We start from the raw sequence: 22,081 nt of genomic DNA, 5'->3' as shown, positions 1-22,081 counted from the left end.
CTCAAGCAGGTTGGACTTGAACCCCTACAAGTTGGAGATAAGTCTCAACATCCCATTAACTTTAAACCATGAATCTCCAAAATCACGTATTGATTGGAAACCTGATGCAACGCCAGACACCATATAGAGAGAGAATCCTCCTTGCTTGCCACAGCTCCCGTGCATCCATTAGGAACTGCAGTCCAGGGTTATAAGGGATTAAAAGGAACTAGCACAGTTCAATAATATGAGTATACCTGCTTCACCTTGCTTTTCATAGTTTTAATATTAAATATTTTGAAAGTGACAGTGTGAAACTTAAAAGCCACCACCGTTCCTTTCATCTCCCCACTTCCACTGGTATAATTGGTACAAAAGCACTCCTGATATTGGAGAGGCTCTTTCAGAGCCAGGAAGATGGCAAAACAGAAGTAGAGGACACTGATGAGAACCTTATGATGACTCTGTCATCCCTTGAAAATACAGAGTGAAACAACTGCACATTTTGGCCTGATCTTCTTTTGATAGCAAGAACTTCTTTTCTTTGTTAGGATCAGAAACAAAACTCTTTAACAGATCTTTTTAATACCTAGTACAAAAACCACATTCAGTAGCCAAATTTCAGCACTCCTTTGAGTTTCTGCTTTCAGATTAATTGGAAACCACTTCACGTTTGCAAAAATTAAATTCTCAATATGACTGGGGCTTTTCTCGTTAATGCACATATAATAATGTATTATAATATATAATGCATTTTAATGACTTATGTGCACTTCCCACTGTCTAACCTGAAACAAATTTAATTTCAGAGTAACCAGAAAAAAAAAATAATCTATCACTGCCTTTTAAAGAAAAGGGTTTGGCCAATTTCTTTCCTTTCCTTTTTCTTTGTAGTGGATACAATTTGGCTGAGAACCCGTAGATAAAATTTCAACTGAAAGTGAAATAAAGCAGGTTATACATTCATGAAATTCGGGGAGTAATGACGAACAGCAACTGCCACATCGCGTCAGGAACGTCACCCCAACACTACGGCGAGGCGGCAGTTCCTATTCTCACAAATAATGCACTGAGACTAAACGAGGAATAGTGGGGGGGGAGAAATCACACATAAAGGGAAAATACATCAGAAAGATTATTGCACAGGAGGCACTGCATGAGAAACAGAATACATTGGCTTCAAAAAAAACCCTAAATTTGTTTGCTCTTAAGTTAATGTAAAAAATAGTGAGGCTACGCCTCTTTGTAGTGTACTGTCACTGTTAAAAACACTTACAAACAGCCGCCCATTTTCCAGGGAATGGCAGGAAAGAAGAGGGCCTGAATTTTACGGGCACCCCAACTACAATAATGAGGAAAAGAACAATATAAAAAAGCCAATGTATAGACCCTCAAATTAAATAGGGTAACTGCTTTTTTCCATTAGTTTCCAGATTCTATTCATGCAGTACCCTAGGACATGTTGATTATCAACTCTTCCCTCTATCCTGCAAAAACATAGACCCCAGCAGAGACAAGAGTCACGACAGACAACAAGGCTCTGAAGGTCGTGGTAGCGGTATCCTTTTGCAGGACTGGAGCCTTGATTTCCAAACATTACTTTTATTGAATCAATTGCTCAGCATGCCAATTCTAACCAAGCACTTCCCTCGAGAGGCTACCTTCCATCTCCACGGCAAGTCTGCACACTCCATGTGAAAACAAAAAGAAAAAACCAACAGCAATTTTGAAAATGTAATTATTGTATAGAAAGCTTGGACCTTGGAAATTTGGACCAAGAAACCAAAAATTAAGACCTTCTAGCGTGTGGTATAAAAAAACCCAAGGAAGTGTATACCTGCCTTCTGACTTCACAGAAAAATCAGAATTTGCATAGGATATACTTTGTGCAAGGCAACAAGCCTCTTCAGTATCTGGAATATAACTAATCTTGCTCAGAGTTCTTCTCTTCATGGATATCAGATATCATCAAATTTGTGTTTTACGTAGTCTTTCATGACCTTGGCAATGGGTAGTTCGTCAAGTAGTTTTAGGTTTTGAAGGCCTATACAATGGCGGATTTTAATTCGGCATAGATCTTGCAAGTTTCTGGGGTGTCCTGAAAAGACAAGAGGAACACATAAAAGTAAAATCATCACGTTTTAAATATGCTTTAAGAGATCATTAACTCAGTAAAATAACAGATGTTTGCTGTTTTCTAAGAGGCAGAGGGAAGGGAAAAAGTTACAAGAGAAAAAGGGTGGAAGGTAACACCTTTCTAATGAACAGTAATTCAATGAAATCAAGGGTTGAATCTTAAAAATACGTTCTTACATGCACATAATTTTACTGATGCCAGTGTGAAGTGACATTATCCATGCGAGCATTCCCACGAGGTGGCAACATACGCTTAAGCACTGTAAAACAGCATAACTCCTACATTTAACTTCTGTGGATTTTGTCTCGCTTCTTTCCAAATATTAAGACAAAAACTTCTACATTCAAATGCAACAGGACTAGGCAGTTTCCCAAGAGAGCGAGGCTTTATAAAAGTTATTCAAGGATCGCGTGGCAGAGTTAAAGATTGTTTCTTCCCTTCTAATGAAAAGATGAAGCATTTAGGTTTTGGTTGCAGCCACAACCTCATAAGAAAGAGATGAAAATACGAGTTAACCACTGTCCACAGAGGAGATTTACTGACACCACATGAACTGCAGAATTTCGGGCAATGGTTTTCCAAAGGCATTGGATCCCTTTCAAACTCAGTCTTAACAGGAAATGATTCAAAGTCAAACACCTTGAAAAACAGTCCCCTGCGCAACATAACGTAAGAAAGGTTAATCCAGCCTGGTATCCGAGTGTACCCAGTGATGGATCCCAAGGAAAAAAAGAAAGGAAGAGAGAAAAAGAGCAGAACAAGAGAAATTGAGAAATCCTGTCCCAATATACCCTTCTGGCTTTCAGCACTGGTGCCTTTGGGCCTTCCTAAACCAGAGCCTGCACACAGATCTATGGCTTTAATAGCTGTGAATAGCCTGTCCTTTGTAAATCTGTCTAATGTTTTTTTGAACCCATTCATACTTTCAGTATCCAAAACATCCTGTGGCAACCAATTTCACAATATAATTAGGCGTTGGCTGGAAAACTACAAAGTGCTTTTATTTATTTTAGATCTGCTTCCTGATCGCTTCATTGCGTGCCTACCATTCTTTGAGTTACGAAAAAACCAACCCCCAAATGAATAATTGTTCTTATGCCAGTCATGATTGTACATATTTTTATATCAATCTCACTCATGCTCGGGACCTCCTCCCAAAGCTGAAGACATTTGCTCTATTTAATAACCTCCCACCATGGGAGCCACTCCAAACCTCTGACCAAACTAGCCCCTGCCTTCGTACTTTTACCTCCATTTGCTATATCTTTTTTGAAATTACCCCAATAACACATTGAGCCTGTGCTAGATCAACTTAACTATGGAATGGCCTACAAAAAAAATGAAAAATAAAGAAGATTACAGAGTTATGGCACCCGATGGCTGTCTGAGTCAAAGTACTCCATGAACAATGCAGGTGCTTATGCCGGTATCAAGATAATCCATCACCAACAGAGCAACTTACTGCTCTCTTTTATTATCTGTAGAATTATTAATGGTAAAAGGCAGTGCTTGCTTTTGCAAAGAAAAGCACGGTGATTTTACTGAGCTGACTGCTTGAATCAATCATTTCTTTAAAAAGCAGCACCAAACAACAAAAGAGACATTAAATAATGTCGATGGAAGTTTCCAATTAGCTTTCCTGAGCTGCCACCAATTAAGCAGAACATTTTGGAGAGGAAATGCCTCGTACGGGGCTGGATGCAGGCGGACTTTACAGTAGGATGCTGTCAGCTCACCGAGCATTACCTGTGTGGAGGAGATGGGAAGGGTTTTCCTCACCCGAGCCAGCCCCAGAGCTGGCTTTGGAGCCCTTCCCTTCCTCCATCCTCCTCCTCGTTCAGCAACAAACCTCCTATCAGCTAAATAAGCATTGACATTACAAGTTTATTAAACTTTCCTGGTAAGCACAGAGTAAGGAGATTATGAAACTATTTCCTGTTTTCTACTTTGGGCATTTTGTACATGGTTTCACTTAGCCTTTATAAAAAGCTCTCTCTTTCCCCCCCCTCACATAGGTTTTTCTATAGAAATAGGCTGATAGACAGGTAGACACTGGGATTTATCTTAAGCACTAAAATTATCCGAGGTAAGCCAGCAGAAGTAATGCATGAAAATAGTCTGTCTGTTCTTAAAGAAACTAGGTTTGAAATTAAAGAGCATGAAAATTTGAGTTTCCTTCATAAAACTTTTAAATACTTTTATTATACTTACCGCCACAGTATCAAAATATCAATTTATCTTTAATTATCTCCTTCAGCCATGATTCAGAACACAGATCATTAATTACTTTGTCCACTGGTGGTTTCTCCTTAGCAATTTTCTTTTTTCCACCTGAAGGAATGAACTTATACAACTCTGACAACAGCTGAATGCTCAGGCTTCAGGGAAAGAAAAGTCACTTTTGGTAAGAAACCACACAGAGGAATGGTGATAAAGGAATAATTCTAATGCTTGAAATATAAATGCAAACAGGGTCCAGAAAGGATGCATCTTTTCAAAAGTCAACTGCAGACAGCAGTGTTAGAGGCTATAGAGGTCTACAGATGTGCATTTTTTTTAGTGGAGTACACAATAATACAGCTATGAGACACTGATTTCTGGTTTCAGAAATGAATGCCTTTTAATTAACATCCTACGGGGTTTTTTTTGAGAACAAAATGGAGCAGACAACTTAAAATACCCAGAAGCAATCGGTCATCAGCTAATTCCAAAAGACCCGATTATCAAATGTATGACATTTTCCCCCGATAAGCCTAAAAATATTTCCCGGGAATGTGTTAACAATGGACATTTCCAGTGTTAAGCACCAGTTGCTACATCTAGTGGCTGCTGGTGTCTTAGGTCACGCCTTGCAAATTCCAGGGTTATTAATGCATTTGTGATTTATTAGAAACGGTGTCTGGAACACTTACTCATTCTTGGTTGCATCTGAATGAAACCGAAAAAAAATAAAGGATTACAGCCCGATGTCAGTGAACCTTGGTTTGGCAAATGAAAAATGTTACTAGCAATTTGGCAAAGTAAGACAAGTTAAATGATGAATAAAAGTTCTGTTTCAAAACAATTAGGAAGTAGCAACTTGGGCTTCACAAGTTCGGGAAGTTATTTAGATAAATAAGCTAGAAAAGAGGAGGATTATAAAAAAATAAATAAACAAAAAAGGTAACATTGACCTAATTACCACCATCATGCAAACCAGTGCTATAAAACTACTGATCACCTTAAAAAGAACCCCAAAGCATCCCTGATCTGGTCTCAAAGAAACACCTTGATGACCGCAGTGCTGTTATTCTGGGTTATTGTCAGGCTGTTACACAACCGAGTTAGCACCGGGGCAGCAAACACCTGAACGTTTGCTAAAATAGTCACTGGAAAAAGTTAGATAACTTCATTTATTTTGCAGGCTTTCTAGTGATAATCAAATCAGAGTTATTAATGACAGGAAAAAGAAATGTATAGTCCATCTGTTGTCTTCCATAGACACGCTACGTGCTGTCATGGCAAACAGAAATACCCACCAACGTGCTTCTTGGGTAGAGTTTTACAAACGCGACAGAAAAGTTTCTTCCAGACGGGAGAAATGTAAAACACAGGGTTATAAAATAAAGAGGATTTGCTTTTCGGTTTTTTTTTTCTCTCTAGTGGCAGCAGACTTCAGTACGTACAAAAGTGAACCATTTCCCTAATTCAACTGCTAACAAAGTAAGTTCCTGAGCTTTTTTCTTGCCTCCTTAAATAACCATTATTTATTTTACCTAAATAATGAAATAAGCCTTTTAAATTATTATTAATAGATTGGTCTTCTCTGGTAAAGCAAGGAAAAACATATATGTTTTAACAGCATGAAATTATTACAATTAATCTGGAATTTCCACTCAATACTCCGTTCCTTTTCTTTTTGCAGCTTCAAGATTTTTCTGCTATTTCCTGGGAGTTTGCTATTCTATCCAGGGGCAGACAGAAGTTACATTTAGGATTTACTACCTATAAGAACTAAAAAACCTGTCTATTATCATCACAACTGCTCTGCACCTTATGCATTTAGACCTGTGCCTGCCCATTGTTCCTACGCAGACCACGCTCCCCAAGAAACAAAACACTAACTCAACTAAGATGTCTGGATTTAAGGATCATTAAGGTGTAATATCAGACTCAGCACCTCTGACAACACTGATTTTTAGGGATTCTCGTTCGGTTTTAAGCAGAAGTGTTGTAAAGGTGGAAAGGGGGAACTTGTACCACTTTTCTCCACCATACAAGAACATCTGCACAATGAAAAAATCATGAACTGACCTGTTGTGTTATCCAAGAGAGTAATATCCAGGAGTAATTGAAATTAATAAATACACCTGTAGCCTGTGAGAAGATTCTGATGTATTGGCTCTATCTACTTTTAATAAAAGTAATTTCAACAGCAAACACTCAGTGGCATTGGTTTGAAGGGGATAACCAGCTTCTGAAGAAGTTAAAACATGAAAACCAACGTCAGTGACACAGTTTTCTCTGCAATATTAATGCATTTCTCCAGAAAAAGCTTACAGTCGTATTTCTCAAAGTGATCCTCTGCCTCCCCTGGGAATTGTGAAAGGCTGAAAACAGTAGCAAGAAATCATTCCGTAGTTTCTCTTTTAGCTACAGAGGAAACTTAAAAATAAACGCTTTGTGAAATATTAAAAAAATAGTTGAAACCAGGCTGATGTATGGCTGGCAGTTCCTCTGGAGTATCACAATAAGTATTCATATGCACAGCCAATTATTACATCCATCTCTTCTATCACAACTGTGAAGGAACTCAGCTACTGCCAGCAACTAAATTTATTTATGATTCTGTTGGCTTTTTTGGGGGGAGAATTAAAGAGAATTGAACGTCTCAACTGGCAACTCACACCCAAAATCCAAGAAAAACACTGCTGAGGATGCACAAACAAGCAGGACGATACTGAAAGGATGTGATCACCTAGCACATGGCTGCTCCTGAGCTGAATGGCAACTCCTAATAGTTTAGGGAAAGCATGGTCTTGTATTCTGTGAAAAAACCCAAGATCAACCCAGTAGAATAACTAGAGAGGATATTTGGCTTTTTAGCTTTCAAAATGCCAGTAAGTCTGAAATGAGACATGCAGGGCTGAATTTAGAGAGAAAAAGAATTACAGAGTTCACTGAGAAAGTGAACAAACTCCTTGAATCCGTATCTGGCTCAACAGGACAAAGAGCTTTTAATTCTTTTAACCGGATATCATACAAGTTATTTTGAAAGTCCCAGTTTAATTTCATGTTCAGTATGGCTCTGTCATAATACTTGAAGTATGTTTTCATTGCTCTTTGAAAACTAATTCTCCACAATGAGTTTTAGATGTCTATTAAACATCAGGATTTCTGGCACAGAAAATACGTACTGAGGAGGAATGGTTTATGGATTGAAAATGCATATATAGAAAAGCAGAATGCCAGTAAAGCTCAATGTTAAGTATAAGAGGTGTATTTAGCAATTAAGTTGCTTGTAGAAGGTCTTTTAAAAATATATTTTGCCAAGTTTCTATAAATTCAGACTTACTGAAATTGCTACGGAAATTCGGCTGAGAATTTCAATACCACAACGTTTATCTGTGTTCAGGAGACAGTAAGCAGAGCACTCTGAACACAAAGACAGGATTAAGATACATTGCTATGCTATTTTTACACTGTAACAGAGTACAGCATAGGTGTGCCAATGGGAGTGGCTGTACCCTACATGCCACATATAAAAACATGTATTTTTTATTTCTTTTTTAACATAAGCCTCTTCAAAAAACTCTTCTAAAGTGTACATTTGTATATCGATATATAAAAATTATTCAACTGCTTAATATGAAGAGTCAACTGCATAGCTACATTCTTCAGTGTCACACTAGGCAAGTCTGAGTTGGGAATTAAAAAGTTATTTGAAAGGCACCTTCCCTCTTTCCAGAAAGAAAAGAAACCTGGGCTATGTCTTTCTAAAGGTATTAAAAGCTACGCTGGTCTTTAACAAATAGGCGCCTGCAATCTGCAGAAAGTAACCAGGATTCGGATTGTATCTGTTTATCACTAATCCAGGTAAAATGAAAGTTATAAAATAACCCTCTTACTCTAGTTCCTTGCAATTACACATGTAATAAAATATGTAGAAATCTACTTAATTCACTATGACACTTCTGTCCTCAAAAAAGTTTAAACTGTGCAGTTTAACATTTTTTAAATGTTCTTCCAGTAAAAAAAATGAATAAAATCCTAGTGAAAAGTTGTCTTTAATTAGCAAAGGGACAGAAAAGAGAATGTATAAGGATTTCCTTAACAGGACTTTAAGTTTTTCTGCACATGTACAGTGCTATATAAATCTGAACACAAAACTACACTCTCTGGTCAGAGCCAAAGATTGGCCCTTTGAAAAATTAAAAAAAGGAGTGCAGATGAAGTATTTGTAGTGTAATTCATTTGGTGACCTTTAGATCTTGTTCCAGATCCGAAATGAGTTCTTTGCTACCTGTTAACACCGATGCCGTATTTCACTCCTGTGGCCGTATCCATTTACCTCCCTCTTTGCCTCGACACAGACAAGCAACTCGCAGAATTACTCATAGGCTCTCTTGTCCGCTATGTTATCTGAATGGTGATTAAATTAAATGGGGAGGGGAAAGGGTTCCAGGTTTTTTTATTCCCCTTTATGAGACCGTAATTGAATTTCTAGTATTTAAAAGTTTATTTAAACTGTTAAGTATTTTTTCTAATACTTGCATTTTTTCTATAAGTTCTAATATTCTCAAATCCCGTCCAACTTCAGCTTTGACATAAATCTTTCTGCCTTGGACTGTAATTGCACATATTAATTCTGTAGACATATACATTACAAAAAAAAGGTATGTATCTCTATCTTTATACATATTATCTACATGCATCTCTATTTTAATTTCAAATCAGTGTATTACAAGCTTAACCCATCGGCACTCCTGCAGAGGCAGGTTCAGAGCTCGTAAAACTGAAGTGCTCCAAAACAACTCCTTAGCAGATGATCTCAGGTATCATGGTGGTTGCCAAGAAATGCTTTTTTGGAGTAGTTGTAATATAGATAAGGAAAAGGAAGGCAATTAATAAAATTGAAGAAAGAAAATCACATATGTTGTTTTCTGAGGAACTGAAAGCGTACAAATATGTTTTCTGAGTATAAAAAAAAGCTACTTAGTCTCCTAAAGAGTATCCCATTTATAAGAAGCACACAACCACTTTCTCTTGAAGACTCAGATCAGTTTGATAACTTCCATAATTCAAATACATATCAATCTTTAACCTTAAAAACTTTGATCTACTGCAAAAGTAAAAACCAATTCCTGTTTTACTCTCAAATATAATCTTTAAAACTTCAGATGCACGTATAAAACTTACAGCTACAGATTTCTGCATGAAGCACTTACTATAATGTCCAAGTAAACAAACTAGAAATTCCCGTTAAACCCTACAGCCAAAGCACTGTTACCAACCACAACAGGAAATTTCAGGAAGACTTCCGCTAGAAGAATACTCAGAATTTCTCTTCTGGTAAATACTCCTGGGTATTGCAATATCATTGACTCAGAAACAAGATTTTTCCCAAAGTGCTACAGTGTGAGATCTCAATAATTCCCTGTACGCAGTCTGATCTAATTGGCAACTCCCCTACCAAAACCCCAGCTCGCTCTTTATCTATTTCATCTCTCCTACACCATCTTATTAAAGCGATTATTCATTAAAACCATGGAAGACAGTATTTGGATATTTATAATAAGGTCAGCAGAGTCTGTTTATAGCTGTTTGTAAACATATATTCATAATAATTTTGCTCAGAAGCACAGAGCTGAAGTGTTGTTGTCAGCACAAGTCCTCCCCGCTTTCCCAGTTCTCCCTCCGTCAGCACAAAACTGGGATAGTTCCAACGCTATTACATTGGCCACAAATTTAAACTACATTTTTGTAGCAGAATTTAACTTCTCCCTTAACATTAAACCCTTGAGGTATGGAATCTGCACACTAAAATAAAGTTATAGCATCAGTTTCCAGCTTCCTGAATTAGTTTTCAGACACTGAGGAAACATTGAGGCAGTTTAAGCTTTCATGCTTACCGATACCTCCCGAGAATGTGAAAAACTGCAAGTCTGGATATTGTATCATCTACTAATAACCGTGACGGTGCTACTATATAGCGAGAGGCTCCCAAAAAGGAACCAGCAAGAAATGCATTTGAATGAGAAAGGGCAGGCAAATTACAACAAAATCTATTCGTTGCTTGTATTTCTTATTATCGACTTCCATCTTTCCAAAAATTCTCCTTGGATTTCAGTCATGAGCTAAAATAACACCACAAATCATGGAGACAAAAATGAAATTCCAAATGCCTATTTGTGTCAGCTGCTGATAACAGATCTCAGCTGATTCACCCCCAGCCCACAGGAAATTTCAGTTTCTTTGTAGAGTACACAGGTTGTGAAACTTAACTTAATTCTCATAAAAAACTACCACAACCAGAAAAACCAAACGGAACTGTAGGTGAAAAAAAGGATCTATGAAATACCTCATCTTCTGTAGTGTAGAAATCATCCTAGTTGGATGATCATTTATCAGGCCATATTAATATGTTTGAATTAGCTAACTACTGCTAATTGCTAATCAGCAATTCCTAAATGCTTCAGGCAATACTATAATTATGAACACTATTAGAGCATTCCATGGTGAATGAGAGAAGGAGAGAAAAACTTTAGTAGATCAAGTACACCAAGACCGATAATCAAAAGTGACCCGAATATTAGGACCCTAATTCTCTTTTTAAATATCGGAAGTCATGATGAGTTAAAATCTCTTTCATATTTCAAAGACATCAACAAAATCAAATCAAAGCTATACAGCACATGAAACCCTGAATGAACTATGCCATTTTGTTGTCTGGTGTAGGGGAGAGAGAGAATTTTGGAGAACATAAAGCAGCAAAAACTCTTTTTTGCCCCAGATGAAGAAGTCAGCAACTGCAGAGCATATGCACAGCAAGTAAAAAAAAATTAAAAAGCAAAAGACTCTAAAAAACTAAACAAACAACAAACCAAAACTCAAACCCCCAAACATTTTACGTGCTAAGGCCATTAATAAAATGAGATTTTACAGTTCACTTTTTAAAAGATGAATGCTTCCTGCAGATATTGAAACAAAACTAATTGAAACAAAACATACTTAACATTAGCACCTTTGCCGAGTAAGAGATTCCCAGTATCACAATCCCTTCACCAGCCCAGAAATTTTCTAGTGCATTTAAATTGCAGCAAGGGGCAGAGAGGAAGCATTTTTTTTTCTGGGGCTAAATTCAAAGAAGGCTTTTAGAGGACACTGAGTCCTGTGATTAACTTCTCTTACATACATACTTGTCACTTCTTGTAAGAAATCCAGACAGGGTCGGCTACTTCCAGAAATACTTATTGAAACAGCCAGTGGGGTCTGTCCTTCATAGTTCCTTGTGTTAGTGTCTGCTCCGTAATTATACAACATTTGCGCACAAAGCACATCGTCTCGAAGAGCAGACAAGTGTAAGGGTGTCTGTCCGTCTTCCAAGCGACCCAAGTTTGTATCCGCCCCTCTCTGAAGGAACATTCGGCAGTAAGAGTGATTGCTTTTGATCACAGCGTATCGTAACAGGAAACCATTTTGAATGTCGATGTTGGCGTTGTGATCCAGAAGGATTTTCACGCAGCTTGACCTCTCTCGGATAATGGCCAGCTGAAGCGGTGTGGTACCTTTATCACTGAGCGGATCAACCTCAGCCTTGAACTCCAACAGGAGCCTGACAAATGAGTCTCTTCCATAGTGGGCTGCTACATGGAGGGGAGTCCAACCATCGTTGCTTTTTGCATTAATAATGTCACTTCTATATTCGGATTCCAGCATCAAGCGTGCAATCCTCGCTCGGCCGTGCATGGCTGCATAATGCAGAGCCGTGAAGCCTCCAATTAAGTCCTTAACTGTGGGATCAGCTGAAATTAAAATAAAATTGAAAAATAATTAGAAGGCATTACGGTAATCCAGCGCCGCAAACAACAATCAAACGGTTCAATGTTAGTCTTCTCAGGCAGAGCATGACAGGCTTTTTTGGTACTTCAAACTAATTCTTGCTTTCATGAACAAGCTATTTTTAAGAAAAAGCTACAATGTATTCAAGAAAGATTTACACAAAAAAGACCTTTTCTTTCCTATACATATGTTTCCTTTTGACAAACAGTTTTCCACATCTTCCTAGCACTCTTAGCTAATTACTCAAATCTCTCTGTCCAGTTTTCCTCCAGCTCTACAATATTACATTTCTTTCTCAATGTTCAACTTTTTCATTTTCCCTTGTGTTGCTTCTTGCTCTTAAAAAGAAGCATGTGGAGAAACATCTGCTGTCCCAAATTGCGGATGTTTTGTGGTCTGGCAGCTTTGTATTGTTTTTAGGGTGTAATACTGTATTAGGTAAAATGTTTCTCTGTGGTCTACAGGATTTCCAAAGCATGTAGGATGTATGTTATTTCAGATTATCTTGATAAAGTCTGGTTTTATAGACGATGAATCTGTTCTGAATCTATACTTTTACTAAAATTTAAGATTTTACAAGAATGTAACCATTCACTTAAGGAAGGAGTCAGGAAAAACGTTAGTGCAGAATACAAGTGATCGCACAGATTTCTGCCTGCTTGCCCCTAACCCAACTAAGCACAAAACCAGTTTGCTTTATGAATTTGAAAGTTAAAATAATAAATTCAATTAATTAAATTTCCTCAGGACACCCAAACTTGTAAAGCAAGTGACTATTCCCATGTACCAAATTAATTACTGAAGGAAAGGTCCCTGTCTCATTACCATTTCTCAGCCAGAGAACAAGCCAGGCTGAGAGATTTTGACTTCCACCATCCATAGATGCTGTCTGTCAGATGCTAAAAGGTACAAACTACAGTTTGGAAGCTTGAGGCACTTTCCTAACCCAAATTTCCTTGCTGGTAAAGAGAGATACTGGCTGCACGAGATACTAGCCTTAAGTTGACATGTTTTCAATACTCCTGTGTATCTGTTGAAACAATTGCTGGTGTTTGCTCTGTAATCATACAACGTTTACGCACAAAGCACACCATCTCTAAGAGCAGACAAGCATAACGTTGTTTGCTCACCTTCCATAACCTTGACAGGTAAGAAAGAGTCCAGAACACAGCCGCAAAGAGGCTCTAGCAACTGAAAGGATTTTTATTTTCAGGTAAAATCAAGACTGAGGGGAGAAAACCAAACAACTAACAACAAAAAAAACCAACCTACAAACTAATGCAGCCTGACTACACAGAGAAATAAAATGTGAAAACTGCCTGTAGTGTATAGAGTAGGAAATCTAGAAATAACAAGAGAAAGATTAAGGAAAGTGTATCCCTTCCTATTCTTCTGTGAAAAGCACAAGTTGCAGCACTCCGTAAAGTTACACTAACCTGAGTGACTGTCATTGCTGAAGCACCCATGGGTTGGAAGGAAAATGAAGTCAGTGACTGGATAGGTTGTTCCTAACCTACGCTATGATGATGTTCAAAATACGGTGAAGAATCAGTACAACCCACAAAGACATTAAAGACAAAGATACTATTTCAAAGTGATGCTTGCTGCTCTCAGAGTCTCTTTCTGAGAGATAACTGAGGTGCAGAACACTGCAGCTATCCCATTTAGTCTATGCTATTTCCAAATTCAATTACACATGCCCCAACTTCTGTGTGTGCATCTATATGCAGTCTTACACAAGTTGTTGTAATCCAAACCAAACAATTTACTTGAAAAACAAGGATGTTTTTAAAGTACCTTTCCATGCTTTCCCCTCTCCCAAAATTTCATTGCTTTTGACCACTAAAGAGAACTAAAAAACCCCCCAAAAAACCAACAAAGTCATGTAAGAGAAGTGTCTCAAAAAGAATAGGAAAAAAGCCTCTCAGTTGGGCAACCAAGCAACACAACCAACCAACCTTCCAAAAGTAAACCCAGTAGCAAAACCTCACGATAAAAATATTGTAATCCCTATAAAGATTATGGGCTTCTGATGAATTAATAGTACCAGTTTCCCCTTTGACTACGGAAACAATTTTAGAAGACATCGTCTGTTGGTATTCACTCAATATTTTGCTGCCATCTTCTGGAAATCATTTGAACTTCACAAGGGCTTTTGGCATAAGTCGAATCTGCATTATGTTGCATACAATTTCCATCCATTCAGTCCCTACGTTATCAAAAGTAATGCTACAAAGCTGATGCTGCCTTAAGAACTTGGGTTGTTGCGGGGGTTTTTTCTGTTTGTTTTTTTAAAAGGCTTCAGCATTGTTATACTATAAAGTAACTCTCCCTGGAGCACAAACAAGGTAAAATTAATTGGGAGATAATTATCTCACCTTACCTTTCAGAATCTGAAGAAGAGTTAAAAACAAAAAAGTACAAGCATATTTAACTAGGAAGGGATGAAGCCAGCACTTGTCAGCTTTTCTTTATCCTGCCTTCATCCTGACTGCCAAACAATTCTAGTTATTTCTTTTCAAGTTTCCCATTAGTTTGGGGAGAGCAAAATCCAGAAATACAAATAGCTGCATACGGACACTTCTAATATTCTTAAATATATGGCATAGTACAGTGCCATAAACCTTGAACTGCTCATCAAGGGTACCAAATTACTGCAACCAATCTCACTTGAGACTGAAAATCTGCAACAAAATGATACTCAGATTATTTTATCTCATGTTAAAGTTGGGCACCTAAGCTAGTCATTTAAACTCATTTAAAGAAACTAATTTCTAATACGGTAAACTAGAGGATATATAGATTCCTAAACAAGAGTCCAATATTTTAGAATTTCAATTTACAGCTTATCGGGACAGTTTCCCTTCTTTCGTGACACCTTCTTTAGGTCACTCTATCACAGTCTAATTTGGGAAGCCAAGAAAGCAATGCTACTGACTTCATAAAATATTTCTATTATTTCAAGCTTACTTCCCCCAACTAGGGCTTAATTCTGACCACAAGGTTTAGAAACACAGCTACATATAGCTTCTGTTTCAAATTTGCTAGGATAACAATGATACAAGAGACCTCCAGGAAAGCATTACTGTCCAGACACAGAAACACTTTATAAGCTGGTTTATGGGGATGAGCACTTGGCATTCTCTGCTTTTTCATGGATTCTGCATGACCTTAGTAAAATTTAAATACCTTGCAGCCAAGACTAACAATAAATAAATGCATCTGTTTGGCTACTTCCTTCTGTTACTCTTCAATTCCTAGGCGCTTTGGTGAATCATTTCTTCGCTTTAATATGAGTAACCAGAAACTGTCCTGCTCAATTAGCATTGAGAAGATATCACCAAGGGACAGCTAACAACTACACACTTTCAAGACTTTAGCCGGTTGTAAAGTTAACAGTGGTGGTTCAGGACTAATAAAACATTGCTCTTGTCCAGCATTGGATTGTCTGTCTCAAGATGTCATTTCAAAACTTTAAAAAGTACATTAAAGGGGGGAAAAGACCTGTTACGCAAAAATCCAAGATTACTGAAAACTACACTGCCTATTTTGTGTTGCTTTCCTGTTGAGCTCTGTGGCTCTAGATTGTTTCTATGGATGGAAAGAGCTGGCTTCACAGAATCTTCACTTTATTAAAATGAGACAAATACACTAAGAAAGTAAAATTCACCATTTTTCATGAAAACTAAGTTTCTTCATGGTTCTGATCAACTTTCTGCATTTCATCACTTGCTAAAGAATATTTATTATCTGCACTATTACCTCTGTATCTAGGTGGTATTTCTGCTAGCTTAATCCTTCAGTTTGGACTGGGTTTTTTAATGCAATTTCTCCCACTATCTGTGTCTCTTTGCTCAGCAGATAATAAAAAGCTTCCTCCTGTTCCACCACCTCCACTCAAATCAGCCAATCTGCACACACAACACTGCTCCCTGGCTCTTTTCTTTGCTGGTGAGCAATGATGGAAAAGGAGAAAAAAGCTGAAGCAGGAGGCAGCCAGGTCATGGCTTCCATAAGAAGTTACCTTTTATTTCCAGGTCAGTGACCAGATTGCTTCTCAGCCTTTATGAGCCAAACTCCACCTCCGTTCCACTACCGCTCAGGACTACGTCAGTCTTCCAGCATCTCAGATCTGAGGCACAGCACTCTACCCTCAGCAGTAGCCCACTGTGGTTTTCTCATTCCTGTGCTATGAAAATATTTCCAGCTTTGCTAAGCTTCATCATCCCTCCAGACAACCACAACTATCAGCAGTTGCCCCTTCCTTCCCACTAACATCTCAGTTGCCTCTTTTCTCCAGAACTCCATCTACTTCCTCTCACTATCTTCTTTGTAATTTCTATATATAGTCAGTTTAGGACTCTGTTTACCATAAGATTCACACAAGAAAATAACTTCTTCCTTCACCCTAGTATCATTTTGGTCCACAGGGATTAAGTTCCAACATCAAAATAATCCACTTCTTCAGAGGGAGGAAGGTGGAGACTGTGTGAAGAAAGGTAGACACAAGCCTCTCACTAATGAGGCAAGCATGATTAACTCTGCTTTTAAGAGTCAGCTCATTCACTGCTTAATAGCTCATTTGTGACATTATTATGTTTTAAATACTCATTATCTTTTATGCCTCTGTTTTGAAGGAAAAGAAGGCAAGGCACAAAACTGTGCCAATTTTCTAAAGCTCGGCTCAGCTACAGGAAAGCTGCCGTAGATGACTAACCCTCACACTATTTGTTACTCAACTTTCTAGTTCTGGTGATTAAATGCTATATTGCTTCCAGAACAAGGATGTTTCAGCACAGGCAGTTTTCACGAGGCATCAGATTCAGTTGGTACTTCATATAGGGAAGCACAACAACAAAAATAAAACACTGCATCAGCAGCTATTTAATATCAAAGCCTATGCAATGAAAATACATAGGAATATAAGGGTTGGCTTTTTTCCCCAGATCATCTTCAAGTTTACAGAGTTAAAAACAACATACTTTGAGACTTACAGGCTAAAAATTTTGCATTATCAAAGTGAAGGCTGCAGATTATCCACATATATTACATGTAAAAAGTAGAATTTAAAGTTATTTATGAGTGCAGTGTAGTAGCTTTCCCCTCTTTCCAATAAGGACACAAGTGTGTGCCAATACTATGTGGTTAGGATCCGTAGTAGGTGTATCAGTGGAGTCCAGGGTGTATTTCACAACTGCTCTTAAGGAACACACCACTAATTGTGCAAATACCACAGCCTATTAACGCCATTCAGTTTTTAGGGTGATCCATACATCTGACAAATACTGCGATACACATAAGGGGCCCATATGGCCTCATACATAAAGCATCAAAAAGATAATTTCAGTTTCCTTGGGACTGAAAACATCTCAGTTCGTAATTCATTTGACAAGAACAGCACTAGAATACAGGATGCTTTAAGAGCACTAATCAGACTGTAGACAACTTATTTTTCCTCTGCAGTATCACATTAAAAGATTAAGACTATCCATTTCTAAAGCTTTAGGTGGCCTTGAAAGAAGATACAACAAAAAAATTCTGACTATTACCATCTGAGGGGCAATAACCATCACCCAAACAAGTATATCACTTACTGAAATAAAGCTTCACTACAGATGGATGCAGGAAAGGTGTAAACTCAACTGGACTAGCTGATACTAAAGTCCTTGCACAAAGAGCACTGTTTTAATAAAGTTTAGCAGGCTGTGTTAAACCCTATATGGAAACTTTAACAAGTCTTTAACATAACTTGTTAATTTGCTCGAGAATTATGAAATAAACTTCCCTAGGATTTCAATTCAACAACCTGGCTTCCTCTAATAATACCCTCTAACAGAGAAGAAAAGCCTATAGTGAGAGCTGTGAGTGCATTTAATTTTATACTGAGCCCTTCTGCCCTATTTTCATAATGCTTATTCATTCTTTTAACAATTCCTAGGCAACTCTGGAAAGAAAAAAAAAAAAGCAAAGCAGTAAGGTATTAGGACATAAAGCTAATCTATTACCTCATTCACAGAGTATGCATCAGAAGGAAACAGAGATTAAGTACTACTCCAAAAAAAGAGAAAAAAAAAAATCAGAGTAGTCTGATACCTACCCAGTGCTGGAAAACCCTACAGTGGAAATTGGGATAGAAAGCTGTGAGATGGGTATCAAGATTTTTCTCTCTAGGCAACTCACCTCCATGTTCAAGAAAAACACGGACACATCTTTCTTTCCCTCTTGCTGCAGAGAAATGAAGCAAGGTCCACCCATTGGCATCTCGACCGTTTGGAGAATATCCTTGCTCCAGCATCTTGCGCACGGTGTGAACATCGCCAGCAGCAACTGCAGCCTGAATCTGCAACTCTTCCTGTAGTTCAGGATTTCTCCGACAGTGATGGTGTAACATCCTAGCTGAGTCTGGCTTTTACAGAAGTGTCCTGAGGTCACAATAACCACCTTGAATCAATATAAAGCATGAATAAATTAGGATTGGGACCAGGAAAGAGGTATCTGGAAAAAACCCAGTACTAATGAAAAGCAATGCTAAGATTTACTCTCTATATGCAGAGCAAAGTCATCTTCTACTCAGGATATAAAACCAATCTCACTGTTGCTAGCAAAATTATACTCCATGGTTTAATTCACTGAACTGCAACAGAAAAGGACACTTACATATTATAAATAGTAAACATTTTCTTCAGAAATGACAGCAAACAGTCCACAATTAAAGCACCTGAGCCATAAGCAAAATAAAAAGTCTCCAGCACCCAACACCCATTTAAAAATCACAACAGGGTTAGCATCACTAACTCCAGAGATACTGGTTAAATAGATGAACCAAACCGTTGCATGAAACAGCACTGCATTGCTAGAGCAACTGAACTATCAGTGTCTTGATTTTCTTTCTAGAAATGTATCACCTCTAAGATTCAGTGAAAATATTTTCATCTTACTAATATAATCTTTTCTTGTGACTTACTGCACATGAATATTAGTAACACTAATGTTCAAACTGATTTTTTTTTCCCCCCTTTTTTTTTTAATTAGAGTCTCCCGTCTGTATTTTGGTTTTTGGACTTCTTTATTAGTACATAAAGACTGCAAAGAATTTCTGTTAAACACCATGTGAACATATACCAGAAGAATTCGATTTATAATTACCTTGATACGGTATATGAGAGAGCTGGGCCAAAAGGCTATCTAAAATAGCCATCGTAAAAGATAGATTAGATACAGGCATACATTGGGAAAGAAAGAAGTACTATACTCCATGCTCTGTCTGAAAAGTACTCATCTGCAGTTCTGCTTGCTACCCAGCTGGGTACAAGAAAACAAAAAACCAAGTATTTAAGGAGTTCTTCCATAGTATGTGAAGCCTGTTAAGTGTTTACATTTTCACATATACTGTGTGTCATATCCCATTAACAGGTATTCCTAGAACAGAAAGGAGTATCAGAAGAAAGAACATAAAAGCAGAATATTGGAAAGGTAATGCTGAGAGACTCAGAAAACACTCAAAAAATGCAATGGATATTAACACAGAACTGGAAGATAAAAAGGAGAAATAAAAACGTATTCAGATTCCTGCAAAGTTAATCAAGATTAAAAGTACAAGGAGAAGTTCTAAAGATGAACATGAATTTTAAGCAAAACTTAAAATTTACAGCAACCTTATTTTATTAGGATGTCAACCCACATCATCACCTAAACCTTCTTTTACATAAATATCGTAAAAATTTCCAGATCCTCGTGATTCACAGGTCATTCAAAAGACATCACAATCAACTCCTGACATCCCACTGGGCACTTGTTTCCCTGTGATCCAGATACACGCACAGACAAGAGAAAAGGGAAAACATCAATCACTGCCACCTTTCCAGATAAAGGCACAGCTCTCTATTCACTCCTCTATAACCTAGCTGTGCCCACTGCAAGAAGTTATTTGTCTGCAGCTTGGAGAGATATAAACTCATAATTAACAGGTAGCTACAGGACCCTACTTACATTGCAAATATGGAAATTACATAGACCAAATGCCCTTCTCTAACATTTATAACTGCTTCAACTTACCGAGTACGACAACAATCGCTATTTCAGCATAGGGTTGTAAAAAAAAAAAAGACTTTTTAGCTCAATAGGTGATACATGGCTTAGGTACTGACTTTGTTTTGTTTTATAGCATGAACTCCATTATCTGACACTAGAAGAAAAGGGGATTTACAAACTGGCAACTGTTAACTCAATAGGTCAGCTTTTGCAGCATATTCCAAAATCAAACTTGGTTAATCTGATGACAATGGAAGTATTTCTATTGACTCTAATAAGCTTTTGCTAAGCTCTTTTCTAAACTCCAATTAGCACTTCGGAACATGCTCACCTACAAGACAGTGAGCTTGACTTCATTCTGGATCACGCCACTTGCAGTACTGTTAATGAAATTCCAACTATAGGAACAAGATCTTTCTTTGTATTTACAAAAGAAAACTTGAGCAGAACCAGACTGATAATAAGTACGAGCGAGGGGGAGATCCTAAGAAAAAATTAATCAGTGCATGCCCCTTTAGCCCTAATTTCTTAATATGTACAAAAACAAGATATGAAAACTTTTCCCTCAAACTGAGAATTTCTGATCACAAGTTACTATAAACAAACTTTCTACTGCCATTTTTACAGTCCCTTCTTGTAAAGGACTAACACTTGCACGATCTCATGTGATCCTGAAAATTAAGGTCAAGCTAGTTGCTCAAAATGTTACCAAAAAGATAGAATGACTAAACAGATGAAGAGAAACAGAATTTCTCATTTAAGGGGACAGCAGTATCCCCCCTGCAACTATCTATGAAGACAGTTGGTTAAGAAAAAGCAAAGCTCTTTATATCACACTTCTCAGCTGGTGGGTATATTTGTAATGCAGCATTATAAAAAGTTGGCACAGGCCCCATATGTTGCATGTGACTAGCAGAGCTTATTCAAATTAGCTAGTACTAAAGTACATAAGTACTAAAACACACAAAGCAGAAGACAAAGTCAGGCATAGGCAGATCCTTTTATCACTTGTACAGTTTCTGTAAATATCTATTCTTCTATCTCACCCCTAGGGCAAGCAATAAAATTCTTATTACAAGAATACTTAACTGTAACATTAAAGGTTTCAGGATAGTTCTAGGTGCACACCAATTTTAAAACATTTTCACTTCTGCTCCATAGATAATTTAAAATTCCTGTTTGCAAATCCCCATTTACACCATCAATCCTTGGAGAAGGAAAGGAAGACTACTGGAAGTCATTAGCCATTTGGCACTTAATATTTAATGTTTTGCAACTGTAATCAATCTCATTCACCACACAGTACACATTTGGATTGCTACATATTGGTTTTCCCCATGCAAGTATAAAAATGAAATGAAGAAGTGTACCTATACATTCTTGGTTATAATGATTGCATCATGCTATGAAAATGGAGAACAACAACTACTTAATTGATTTTGCAAGCACAACAGGATAAATTCAACGTGTTCCTGAATTACCTTATAAGAGGTTGTCACTCTTTGATGGATGTCCCACTCTTCGTTGTCTTCACTATTCATAATCTTGTGTTCCCATGTGTGTCAAAACCTGCTACCCCTTTAAAAAAAGTGATATTTCTTATTAGTTGCAACGAGTAAAAGTGAGAGGTTTACTTTCTTTCACTTTGTACCTGTGCTGGAATGGTACATTTTAATGTGTTTCCTTTCATTATCAGACAGTCCTCCAGAGGTTGGGGTGGGGAGAGTTTGCTTCTGCCAGATGAGGAAAAGGTTACAAGGAATATTTTATGGAAAACAAGAGAAACAAGAGATGCACTTCCTCTCTAGAGTCAACCCTGGTGAGATGGTCTGAACTCTTCCCTAAAGAGTACACATTTCTGCTCCTGCCACCGACCAAGAGTGGATGCAAAGT

General features: G+C 37.6%; 1 protein-coding gene across 1 annotated transcript; it reads right to left on the bottom strand.

Moving 5' to 3' along the window:
* Positions 1-482: 482 nt before the first annotated feature.
* ASB7 (ankyrin repeat and SOCS box containing 7) lies at positions 483-21,766 on the bottom strand. The gene is made up of 4 exons (XM_010188165.1): positions 21,670-21,766; positions 18,338-18,598; positions 11,515-12,120; positions 483-2,077 (listed from the first exon to the last, which is right to left on the bottom strand). The coding sequence occupies exons 2-4, from the start codon at positions 18,546-18,548 to the stop codon at positions 1,938-1,940; spliced, it is 957 nt and encodes a 318-aa protein (XP_010186467.1). The 5' UTR covers positions 18,549-18,598; positions 21,670-21,766; the 3' UTR covers positions 483-1,937.
* Positions 21,767-22,081: the final 315 nt, after the last annotated feature.

Source organism: Mesitornis unicolor, unplaced genomic scaffold (assembly GCF_000695765.1).
Source record: "Mesitornis unicolor isolate BGI_N332 unplaced genomic scaffold, ASM69576v1 scaffold4857, whole genome shotgun sequence".
Classification (NCBI taxonomy): domain Eukaryota; kingdom Metazoa; phylum Chordata; class Aves; order Mesitornithiformes; family Mesitornithidae; genus Mesitornis; species Mesitornis unicolor.
Note: the sequence above shows the minus strand (reverse complement) of the source record. Positions and strands in the feature narration are given on the sequence as shown.